General features: G+C 41.3%; 1 protein-coding gene across 10 annotated transcripts in view; it reads right to left on the bottom strand.

Annotated features, from left to right (window-relative positions):
- Nucleotides 1-12,436, bottom strand: part of BTRC (beta-transducin repeat containing E3 ubiquitin protein ligase) — a 144,292-nt gene that overhangs the window by 29,715 nt on the left and 102,141 nt on the right. For all 10 annotated transcript variants that reach the window (XM_044437238.1, XM_044437210.1, XM_044437279.1 and 7 more), the window contains 2 exons: nucleotides 6,327-6,558; nucleotides 154-340 (listed from right to left, as the gene is read on the bottom strand). In XM_044437238.1, the coding sequence (XP_044293173.1) occupies nucleotides 154-340; nucleotides 6,327-6,558 (419 nt within the window). The remainder of the gene's footprint in view (nucleotides 1-153; nucleotides 341-6,326; nucleotides 6,559-12,436) is intronic.

The following is a 12,436-nucleotide window of genomic DNA, read 5'->3' on the forward strand; positions in this document are numbered from 1 at the left end:
ATTTTCTTAGAGAAAATGCACATAAAGATGATGGATTTTAACACACGCCCCAACATTTCAGGAAAAATGAATGGTCAAACTGGGAGCCATCATACACTACTGGCCTACTTCCCTTACTGAGCAGGGCAAAGGATGCCGACAGGATTCCCTCACCATCCTCGCCGCTCTGCCAAACCCCTCCACAACGAATCTGTCCGGACCATCCTCTCGATCAGCTTCTTCCACAGCATGCCATCAGACGTCACCCGGTACCACTCTTTGCACACCAGCTCAACAGCGCACAAAGACTTGGCATCCAGGTATGACAGGATATTCTCAGCAATATGATCCAGACCTCGAGCTGGAAGAAAAGTGGAGGCAGTCAGTGAGCGTAAGGGAGCTTATTAACAGAACCCCACAACTATTAAGAACATGTTTTCATCACCAACATTGCTCATTCCCTTCCTTGTATTACAGAGCTGGGATGACTGGGCAGAGAATAGTCTCTTGTGAAGTTCAGGAACCAGCATCTTCCTTTGGATAAGAAACAGCAAGCATTAAAGCAGATAAAGAATCCAGGAAGTCATTCCAATCTATTTCTATGGGTTTTAGCACTAGGGAGATGTTCCGTAGAAGGCTTTTCTCTCATGATGATGCATCCCCCAAAATCTTGCTATATTAGGACCATTTCTCATTTTGCTACTACAGCTGTTCTTGCACTCCAACAGCTCAAAAGCTGTTTTTTGCTAATACAGGAGCTTTTTGATGCGATGAACAATGGAATATGTATATATTCCTAATGTACACCCTGAAGGAAGTGGTACCTGCAAGTTATTTGTGTGTATGTACATGAGTATGCATGCACAGATGTGTGGTGAGACACAAAGAGGAGGAAATAAACAATAATTTACTGATGCCATTTATTTTGCCAGGCAGAAGAAGCATTTCCTAGCATGGCCGTTAGAACAGCCTGTACATGTCTTAACACTGTTGATGCTTAAAAGTGGGAAAAGAAAAGGTAACATTGACTAATATATAAAAGAAGCACTGGTGTAATAAACTGATTAATACTCCATAAGCAAATATGGGATTCACCCTAGGCTGCTTGAACTGAATGGATTCCTTCATTCTACCTTCCACTCAAGCCTAACAGATTATTATTAGTACATTTGTATGCCACCCCATGGCCCATAGAGCTCTCTGGGCAGCTTACAATAGAACAAGATAATACACTTACAACAATATATTTAAGCAATATAATCAAATGATACAATATTTAACGGTAAAAGTAAAGGTTTCCCCTTGACGTTAAGTCCAGTCATGCCTGACTCTAGGGGGCGGTGCTCATCTCCATTTCCTAACTGAGGGAGCCAGCGTTTGTCCACAGACAGTCTCCGTGGTCCTGTGGCCGGCATGACTAAACACCGAAGTGCACAGAACGCTGTTACCTGCCCACTGAAGTGGTACCTTTTCATCTACTTGCATTTGCATGCTTTCAAACTGCAAGGTTGGCAGGAGCTGGGACAGAGCAACGGGAACTCACTCCGTTGTGCAGATTCGAACCAGCGACCTTTCGATCAACCAGCCCAGCAGCACAGCGGTTTAAACCACTGTGCCACCTGCAGCCCCTATATTTAACTGTAACCAACACAAAATCAAAACAAAACATATGCAGAGATGTGCTAAATTCAGCATATATTTTAAAAACATTTCCGTCAGAGTCCCAAAACAGTACTATGTAATATGCACAAATGCAACTACTGTTCTACCAATAGTTACCAGGAAGGCATTTTTGAAGCCACAAAAGGACCCTGCTTCAAACTAAACTGAAGTGGGAAGGAGTGATCTGAAAGGCAAGAGATGTTGTACCATCTAGAGGTGAAAAGTAGCTTCCTTGAACTATAGAAACAAATGAGCGAACAGAAGCTGGACATGACAGAGACAATGATTAGATGGAGACCAGTTATGACATACAAAAACGTCAATTTTCACTTATAAAAATATGAGAAGGGGTTCTGAAGAATATGGAGTTTAAGGAAGCTGCCTTATACCAAGCCAGACCATTGGTCCTTCAATGTTTAGTACAGTCCACACCAGCGATTGTCAGGGTACAGAGCCAGGACATGGGTGACAAGAAATAAGACAGAGTCGCTGGGATCAGGACAGCAGAACATGAGTTGAGACTGAGTCCAAAGTCCAAAAGCAAGGTTTAATGACAAGTCCAAGTCAAAGTCACAGAGCAGGCCAGGGTCAAGAACCAGAATTATGTATCAGGGCAGAACAAGCACATGATCATAAATAAGCCAAGGGGTCAGGAGCAGGAAGACAAATAGGGGTACAGGTACCTTGAGGCAGTTTAACTGGACTGGATAAATGGCAAGTGTCTGGCAAGATGTAGGAACTGAACCAGCCAGAAGGCAAACCTGCACTGCTGAGGCAACACGGTGAGGCGGGACACACAAGGTACAGGGCAAGGTAGGATACAACTGGAACCAAATGAACAAGGGTCAGGCAAAGTGTAGGAGTTGAACCACACCTCAGCCAGCAAGATAACCCATGATGCTGAGGTTAGACAGTGAGGCCAGATACAAACAGCAAGGCAGAATACAGGTCAGGCAAGATACAGGCACACAAGAAGACCTGTGGTGCCGAGGCAAGTTTTGGAAGGAAGAGCTTGTTCTTGCATAACTTCCCTCAGGGCTCCTAGCTGGTTTTCCTCAGGAGACTTCCAGCAGGGGCTGGAACTGATCCTGCAAATACTGAGGAGGGCATTCTGATTCTGACCATTAGGAGATGCCGCAGAGCAGCCCAAATCTGAACAGGGATGAGCAAGTTGTGACCTTCCAGGTATTCTGTACTGTAACTCCTAAAACTGGGCAGGGTTGAAGGGCGTTGTAAGTCAAAATCTTTGGAGAGTCACAAACCTTCCAGCCTGGTATACAATGATGGACAGTAGTTTTCCACTATTACAGACAGAAGTCCTTCCTACCACTATATTATAGCCCTTTTGACATGTGTTGGGGAAAGTGGATATTTGAGACTATTATCTAAACTGAACCAAGTCCTCATAAATGTTTGTTTGTTTGTTTTGCAATAAGGAACTGGCAGAAAGAAAGCCTAGTTATATGACTGAATATATGAGGCTGGCTGTATGAGGTGCAAAGGGCCTTTGCAGGATTTAGTAGGTTGACTCCTTCCAACTGGGGAAATGCTGCTGTCAAGATTAGGGGATTCAACAGTGGAAATTGTTGAATAGCTTCTTGGGGCATTTAGGAAACGTGAACTACTATTTTTTTTTAGTGGATATATTGTCTAATCTATTTTCAAGGATAGCATAATTGCTTGGTCAAGTCTATCTCCCCCAATTTCATTTGGGAAAGGAGGCATGCAGCCAGATTAGTATTACAGCCAACTTCTCTGTCTTCCAAATAAAAAGCTACCATACATCCGGAGTAAGATCAAATGCTTCATTTCCTGCTGTTGTTACAGCTGCCCCAAAGACTGAGCATCATTTGTCAGCAGTAGAGGCTGAGTGTAGGAAGCAGAAAATGCATTTTGGGCATCTAAGGTCATATGTCTATGCTTAAATGGGCAGATGCACAATGAGGTGCCCATCAGATGACTCTTATCAGGGTTTATGTAGGACATCATGTCCCAGCCATTGCTGCTGCTGATGGAAAAACTAAGAACATTGAAATGAGCTTCTCATGCACCAAAGTTGTTTTATGCCTTTCTTCTGTGATCTCTGGACAAATTAATCAAAACATAAATCTGAGGGGAAAATGACTTTTAAGAAACAATTCTCACAAGATGCAGGGCAAGTTATTTTTAAATAAAAATACAAGCCAATAAAGATTAAACAACTAGCACAACCTACTTGCTAAGCAAAAGAAAACTTATTTAAAAAGGGAAAAAACCCAGAGAACAATTTTAAAAACTGAGTTCAATATGGGCTATTTCTTTATCATACAGAGTTTTTCGAAGGCATATTTAAACAGAGATTGTATAGTTAATGCCCTGGCATTTGATCGCTCATCATGTTCAAGCTAAACAAAAAGTTCAAAGTATCAGGCAAATCACTACAGCAGAAGCAATGACATAGTGAGTAGGGTTAAAACAGTATGATTGTACAACAGGACAATGGCCATCCTCCACACATTGTCTTTCCTTGGCATCAGATTCTGGATGGGAAAAATTACCAGTTTTACATCCAGAAGCCAAGAAAGTCTTTAGTTAACCTCACCCTGTGGCTGCTAAGGCTGAACCTAACATGTTGCACCTACTGCTGTTGGGTTGCTCAGCTCTGGGTTGGGTTGCTCAGCTCAACATGTTGCTGATGGGTTGCTCAGCTCTATGATGCAAAAGCACAAATTCTGTAACTAGAGGCCCTTCAACCAGACTGCCATAGCAGTTGGGCCAACCTACCTAGAACTATGTAAGAATGCAGGGTTGCAACAGAGCCAGCTCGCCAAGTGAAAGAAGCCTTTGTGAACAGTTACAACAACTGGAATTGTTTAGCTTAGGAAGGGGTGATACGATAGAGGCATTTAAATTATACACATGTGGAGAAGGTGGATGTGGACTTTTTTCTCCCTCTCCTAATAATATTAGAACCCAGAGTCATTCCATGAAGGTGGTTGGTTGTAAGTTCAGGACAGATAAAATACTTCTTCACACAGTGCATAGCTAAACTCTGGAATTCACTGCCACAGGAACTATGGCTACCACTTTGGATGGCTTTAGAATTGGTTTGGACGAGCTCATGGAGGATAAAGCTATCAATGGCTACTTGCCTTGCTAGTGCCTCCATGTGGTACTCCCTTTATCAGAGGAAGCATGCCAGAATTCACTAGTTGCTCAGGAGCTTGAGCAGGCAGAACTCTTGTACTGATCCTGCTTGAAGGATCCTGTTGACAGTTGGTTTGCCGCTAAGCGAAATGGTGTGCAGAAGGACCACTGGTCTGATCCAGTAAGGCTTTTCTTAAGTTCTTATGAGAGCTTAAGTGTTACAAGTCAAAATATCAGCAAATAAGTATTCCTTTTTGGGACTACTGACACAGAATGGCTTGCTAAAAAGGAAGGCTGAAAGATACTGTTGCCTACACATGCTTTTTGAAGCCTATCTTTTTGAAGCTTTCTTATGAGATGATAAACAAGCTACTATAAGGAACAAAATGGAGGATTATTTGTTTGTGCATATATGTAAAACTAGGTACTAAAAACTACTAGGAAAAAATACAACCAAACTTAAAAGGCTAGAAGCTACATAACTCTAAGAACAGGCTACAGTGAAAGAATACTGATTACTTACAAAGAGGTGTTTCAACACTAGTATCTAGCTAGCACTTTGTTACTTAAGTTTTTGTTTCAAAACAGTGAATGTGGAAAGCTTACAGAGACTGCAGAGACAGGAAACATGAGGCTCCCCAGATGTTCATGGGCTGCAACTTAAATCGGCCTTAACCAGCACAGTCAATGCTGAAGTCTGAGGGGAGTTGTAGTTCAACATCTGGAGGGCCCACATGTTGCCCATCCCAGCTATGGTGCCTTCAGTGTACATAGAATTGCAAATATTTTCGTAAGTACCACTTAACATCTTCCTTCTTTCAATTTTAGCATTCATATTTTTCAACCATGAAGCTAGCACAGAGAAAGCAAGTTCCTGCATATTATTTTCACATGACTGGAGGTGGCAATACTGCTGCAACTTCTACGTTAGATTACTTCAAGTTCAGAAAATAAATTATTCATATAATGTATCAAACTGTACACAGGAAGACAGGCATTGGTTTCAGATGGCATAATAACCCACAAATTAAGGGTTGAATATGTTGAGTGTGGGTTGCCATTGAATTGTGAGTTAACACTGAAATGAGGGTTATTGTGTTGGCCGATCCCAGCTGCACTAAAAAACCAGAGTTCATTAACTACAAAAAATCTACAGTTTACAACCCAACAACAACAAACCATGGTTCATTAGTGTGTCTGGGTTCAACACACCACAGTAACCAACATTTCAGCAACAACACTATGGTTCAACAACAATCTACACTCAATCCATACTCAAGACTGGAGTATTGGGTTGTTGTTGAACATCTGAGTTGTTGTTAAAATGTGGGATCATCATGTTGTCTGAACCCAGTCAGAGATTCAATTCTAGGTCTAAACCAGGAACTTTCTTTAATTCAATAGATCCCACTTGTAGCTTGGCAGTCAAAAAGCACCTGTTAATTATGAAAGGCCTTTTGCAACATAGGTTAATTAGATTTAGCAACTGTAGCTTAACGTTCTGGAGGGAAATACCAGTATTTGCAATTTAGCTCATCCTACGATTCCCACTAGAATACCTGGCAGTGCTGTGATGAAATCCCTCTGTAACATAGGCTTAAGGTATGAGTTGATGTGCCCATGTTGATAGTGACACATCTGGGAGATGAGATGTTCCACAAACTCCACTTGGTCGGATTCTGACCACTGCTCAAAATACTTGATACACAGCTCCTTTTCCTTTTCATAGCTTGCAGATAACTTCCTTTGCTTGGGAACAATCATGCTTGAAGTGCTATTAGCAAGTTTTGTCTATTGGAAGAAAAGAAAAAATGTCCAAAATTAATTTTTTAAGGCAGAATTTGATGTCCTTAGCAGAGAACACCTACCTGAGTGATGGGAAAAACAAATTCAATCAAATATTAATTATATGTTACATAGATTAAACTACTGTGATGTACCCATTTCACTATCAACTGCTTTAGTACACAAATACTTGACCAACTCCTATTTGCTTACGTGCCACAACACACTGCTAAAATTAATAGAATATACATATATGATATAAAAGAGGAAAAAACTTGCAGTGCTGCAGTTCATGGCCAATTCAAACATTAAGAATTCAGACATTCGGGTCAACCTAAAAGTAAAATTTCAATGACTTTTTATAATGTTTTATGGCTTATTTTGTAGTGTCAGATGCTCAATATGAAGCTGGCTGTTGAAAGGAATCTGCAAAAACTCAGATTTTTGAGTTTTGAAAAAAATAAAAAAACTCAAAAAAACCATAGAAAAAACTATGAATCCCTCTGCTCTATCCTCATGGATCAGGGCTTACTAAAATTATAGAATAATTGAAGAGTAGCATTGGAAGGGGCAAAGAGAGCCAGCAGGTTCAACCCCCTGCTCAGAGCAGGACTCCAAGTCAAACCTGGGTGAGGTGCCCCCAATATGCCAGTAACACTCAGCTCTACCTTTCTTTATCATTAAACACAGGTGAGGCAGTGGATGCTCTTAATCAGTGTCTGAGCATGGTCAAGGTAAAGGTCAACAAACTGAGACTCAATTCAGGCGAGATGGAGGTACTGTTAGTGGGCTGTTCATCTGTCCAATTGGGTCTGTCTAGATGGGGTTGCACTCTCCTAAAGGATAAAAAATCTATTAAATTTATGCATCGGGTACCCACATTCTATGAGGACATTCCATAGCTCCAACAAGTAAACTGTCAATAAATGTTGTTTCCATGCTAGCAATTAAAGGTAGTGTAGCATTTGTTGTTGCAGACATTTCTTTCAGCAAAAGAATGAAGTGAAGTATACAGTTTAGCACTTGTTGCACAACAAATGTTTATATCTGCATACCCCGGAGACCTCCAAGACATTAGGGTAATTAAAAGTTTGAATATTGTACATTTGTTAGACATAATAATAGTACATAAACACATCATTCAGCAGCATGATAAAAAGACATTCTATGATGGGGGGGGGGGATGGATCTAACAGCCTGATCCTGAAAGCAACTGCACTGAAACTGCTTTCACCTCACAAGCTCATGCTGCCCCCTGTAATGCTACTGGGATCCAGCCCTAAGTGCAGCATCTGAATGGGTGAAGCAAGCAATAGGTTTGGCTGAGTGTGGAGATAACAGATTAAGTCCAGTATCCATCTGTGTAAAAGTCCACACCTTGGTAAGTATACATTTCAGATATACTCTTACCCTGGGTGTAGTGTGCTGCAAACATTGTTTTTCTACAGTGTTCCAAGTCAAGCATAAGTGATAGAAGGGACTGTGTGAAAATGAAGATAATGCATTTTCTTCCTGTGCATATCACACATGCAAATTTTGCATCGTGCAAAATAATCACACTTCTGATTGTACTGCTAAAGCTACTTCAACAATTGAATGGCAAACAAAATGTTATTAAAGCTGGACTGTGTGTGTCCATCAAGGCTTCAAATTCTTTATGAAAATGAAATAACCTAGCTTCTTGATGTAGAAGTACTAGGTTACTCCATGCACAAATGTTGCTGGTGATAGCCTAGCATGAAAGCACTAAGGCTGGACTCTATTGAACATTGGCCCGGAGGGATTCTGTGGCTGTTTTCACAGCAGTTCAGCTGTTTGCAGAACAGAAAAGCCAATGAAATGCTGGATTAAGATTTAGATAGCTGATAAATGGTGTATTTTAAAAGCCTGACCTCATTTCATTTCCCATTTCATTTGCTGCACAGTCAATCTTACAGCAGGCTGTCTTCATCCAACATGTTTTTAAAATCATTGCCTTTTGCCTTTTTATCTGCTCCTCTTTCAGGAACATATGCCTTTAAAGTGTGAACACGTGTGACTCTACATAAGAATCAGTGTTACCACCCAGTACACAGGTATGATCCTCCTCAGGAAATCTATATATAATATCAACCATCATGCAATGATAATCATCAAGCTAGTTTCCATTCTGCAGTACTAGATGAAAGAGGTTAAAATGTAAGTCTACAACTGTAGATGTAAGTCTAGGAATCCAGCATGTTTCAGCCAATCTGTTTGCTTTTCATGAACATACAATGGACTAAACATGAAGGATATGTTGCTTTACCAAAATAATCTATTGAGCGTTTAAGCAGTATGCATTGCTCTAGGTTTAGTGAAATAAGGAGACACTATTCTTCCTTGCATTCTGCAAGGGAAGTGCTTGAGTGGGTGGCAGTGATCTTCCAGCTCTCTGTCATTCCTGGGTGATGTGATTTGCCTTTTCATGCAGTTTAGAAGCTAAAACTACCTTGTTCATTTCTATGGCGATAGGGAGAATGAGTAAACCTTGCTCTTTGTGCAAGGCCCCACTTTTATTTCTGTGCTTATTTTGCTTCTCCTTCTGCCCCATGTACAATTGCCTCGTATGACCTTAAATCGAAGTCACCAGTGCAGCATATTCTTCCCAGGATTGGGAAGTGGGAAATGGTGTTCATGATTATACCTGAGAGAGAAAGGAGGGAGTGGTGGTGGGCAGTGATTCAAAGAGAGCTTTGGAACTGGAAATACTCCATTTGGTTACAGGCTGTTCAATCTGAAGCTCTGGGCAAGTCATTTCGGCTCACTGCTTCTGTTTATGGAAGGTGCTATGTAATTCTAGGCAGTATAAATCCTTATGACTACAACCACCCCACACCTCTGTATGTACACACTTTATTGTCTGTCCTTAAATCTCTACAAAAGCTGTAAAGCACAGCTTCCCCACACCTCTACAGCATTCCGTTAAAATATTTTAAGCATCTGGTGAAGTCTAGCAAAGCAACCAATAAGAAGACCAGAATCACATAATTATCCACTGATGACTAACCATCCCAAATCTGAGGAAAATCCTTCAACATACAGCAGTGACAGCAACTAACTGCAGCAGTATTGCTATATGCTGACACACCCACCATATGCAAGACTAGCAAACTTATGCTTTGAAATGGCCCATTCACATGAAAATGGCAAAGGAAGGTGGATGCAATCTAAGTGGCCAGTTGAAGCTCAGACAGCAATTACTTTCCCAAATCCTCTCCCAAAGCAATGGAAACTGGTGGGGTGGTGGACTGAAAAGCCAGCTGATCCAGAGTTATGCTAAAGGGGGAAGAAACTCCATGATCACACTGACGGGTGTTACACACATGGCAGCAGTAGAGGCCACAGCTGGAGAGTTTCACAGGTAGCCTCCTCTTACTATTTGCTCTCCTATGACACTGGCCAGTGGTTTCTCCCACCTGAGCTTATTCCCAGGATCTAAACACAACTGACAAAAAGTGGACTGCATGGTGAATCACTTGCCTCAGTACCAAAGATCAGCACTGTCTATAGTGAGTACAGACATCTTGCTTCATAAGCCAGTTCCTCCAAAGGCAGCCCTGTGTTTATCGCCTTCCTGCTTCAATTTGTACTGCAAAACAAATTAAGAGGACTAGGAGCAGTTTTCTGCAACAGACTACTCTGTCCAGCTTATTAGGCATTGACTTCATAAAATACAGCTTTGAGTGGTTGAAATCTCTTAGGGATGCCTTCTCGAAATAAATCAAACAGTCCCAAACACAAGGGCATTCTATTGATCTCAAGGAGGACACACTATGTTTCTGCTGAGCTGTCTACTGCAAGATCTTTTAGGTACGTTAGTTAATGTGGACACCATATTATGTGCACAATAAAGATGAGGCTAAGATAAAAAGGAAGCATTGGCTTTCCCAGTGGTAAAATTACTGAGTCTATATCATAACCTATGATTATAGAATAAAAGATACAAGCCTTGACTCACTGTCAAGTTCCAGGGTAGTGTGTGATGTATCCTGCATCACACACTGATTTTTGTTTTAATTCAGTAAAGTTTCACATGGCATTAGGACAGTGCAAGATACATCTTCAAGCTTTGCTGGGTGTACTCAAGCATTTTCGTGAGCTTAAAAGGATCGCTCACTTGTGGCCAATAGCTTCTTCCATTGGCTATTAGCCAGTGGGTGGAAGAATGAAAGCCAAATGATTCCTGTTATGGCTACAGGAGGTGTGATGCAAATTATCTATAGACAACTTTAAACCACACCCATACCAGAGAAATTGTACAAGAAATAAACCATCTGCAATGGATAAAAAATGAAGAAGAAACTGTGGTTAGCTCCTTTAGAAACAGCCATATGCTGGGTCATAAGGAAATAACAAGTAAGGAAAGAAAGAGCATCTAAACTACAATACAATATGCCACAGAGTAATAATATGCAGTGCTTTATTATCTTATACAGTAGTGGTTTGCATGTCACACTTTTCATGGAGGAGATTCATAAATATTGTTAAAGAAATAACATAGTAGGCTCACAGTTAAATTAAAGGAAGGGGGCTTTTTCACAGCGGGAAAGCTCTGTGCAACCATTGCTCTGCTGGGACTTTTGAGTTGACACCAATAATGAAAATGTTATGTATTTTAATATATTTCATAATAATTTGTTAGGGCTTTATGCAGGATCAAAAAGTTACTGAACCACAAGGGCATGCACTGTATTTACTAACAGCCTAGCTCTTCAGAGCCATGGAAGCAGTTCATTCCCACATTACATAGGTTTGCCCTGTAAATGATCCTATACTTGGGAACAGTTTTGGTCACTGGAGGTGGTTCAGAGGTACACATAATTTACTTCTTGATACATAACAAGTAGTCTGTTTAACAGCTCACATATGAGTATTTTGACTGACTCTATCTACAGCCTTTGCTTCCTCTGTATTTCATGCATTGTCATGGAGCAGTGGAACATGACGACATTCGACAGGGAAAAACAGCATCGCTGCCTAAATCTTGGACACAGCTCATAAAGCAGTACATTACCATGGCAAACTACTTTTGCTAGTTATGTCTTGACAAGAGAAACATGTGTCCTATCAACAAACAGTCCGTTTACATTTCAGGTTTGCATTGTTGGAAGAGCTTGGGTTTGATGCCAATTTAGGTCACTAGTCCAGGCAGCCCAATACTATCTACTCTGGCTAGCAATGGTTCTTCCTGATCTCTTTTCCACCACCTGCTTCTTGAACCTTGGAGATGCCAAGAATGAAACCTGGAAACATGTGCTCTAGCACTGAGCTATGGTCCTGATCAGCACTGTTTGAGGGGAAGCATCTTCCCCCTCTCCACTTCCACTTGGTTCTGCAGCTACAGCATTTTGTTGGCAAAATCGAGTCCGTAGCTGCTTATGTTGTCTTTTGCCTTTTACAAACTGCAGCAACTACAAAGTTGTGTTCACATGAAAGGACAGGAGGAACACAGGCGTCCAGGTGATGCCACCTTGTTGCGAAGCCCTGATGTAATTTCACTGTGGAATAACAATCTGTGCAAATACTAAGCTGTACTGCCGCTGCCACTAGCAAGCAGCAAGAACCAGTACTAGCTCTGAGACTCAGCTATGGCATGGGCAGTCTTCTGCCCTCATTGTTAGCACTGGAGTCAGAAAGTATTGTCCGACCCTCCCTTGTTGTTTTCCTCTATAGTTGCTGTTCCTCTCTGGTAAACATGCTGATCTTTACAGAGCCACCTTAACAGAATTTTTGGTTGGGCTCAAGTGAAGGGAATGGGGGAAGGGGGGCGGGGAGAGAGGACATAATGTTTAATTATAAGAAATGATTGAAATAGGCACAGACATACCCCGGGTGCCTCTGCACTGCAGCAAGCTCTAAACTT

This window comes from Varanus komodoensis, unplaced genomic scaffold, assembly GCF_004798865.1.
Source record: "Varanus komodoensis strain SLA01 unplaced genomic scaffold, ASM479886v1 scaffold1, whole genome shotgun sequence".
Taxonomy (NCBI): Eukaryota; Metazoa; Chordata; class Lepidosauria; order Squamata; family Varanidae; genus Varanus; species Varanus komodoensis.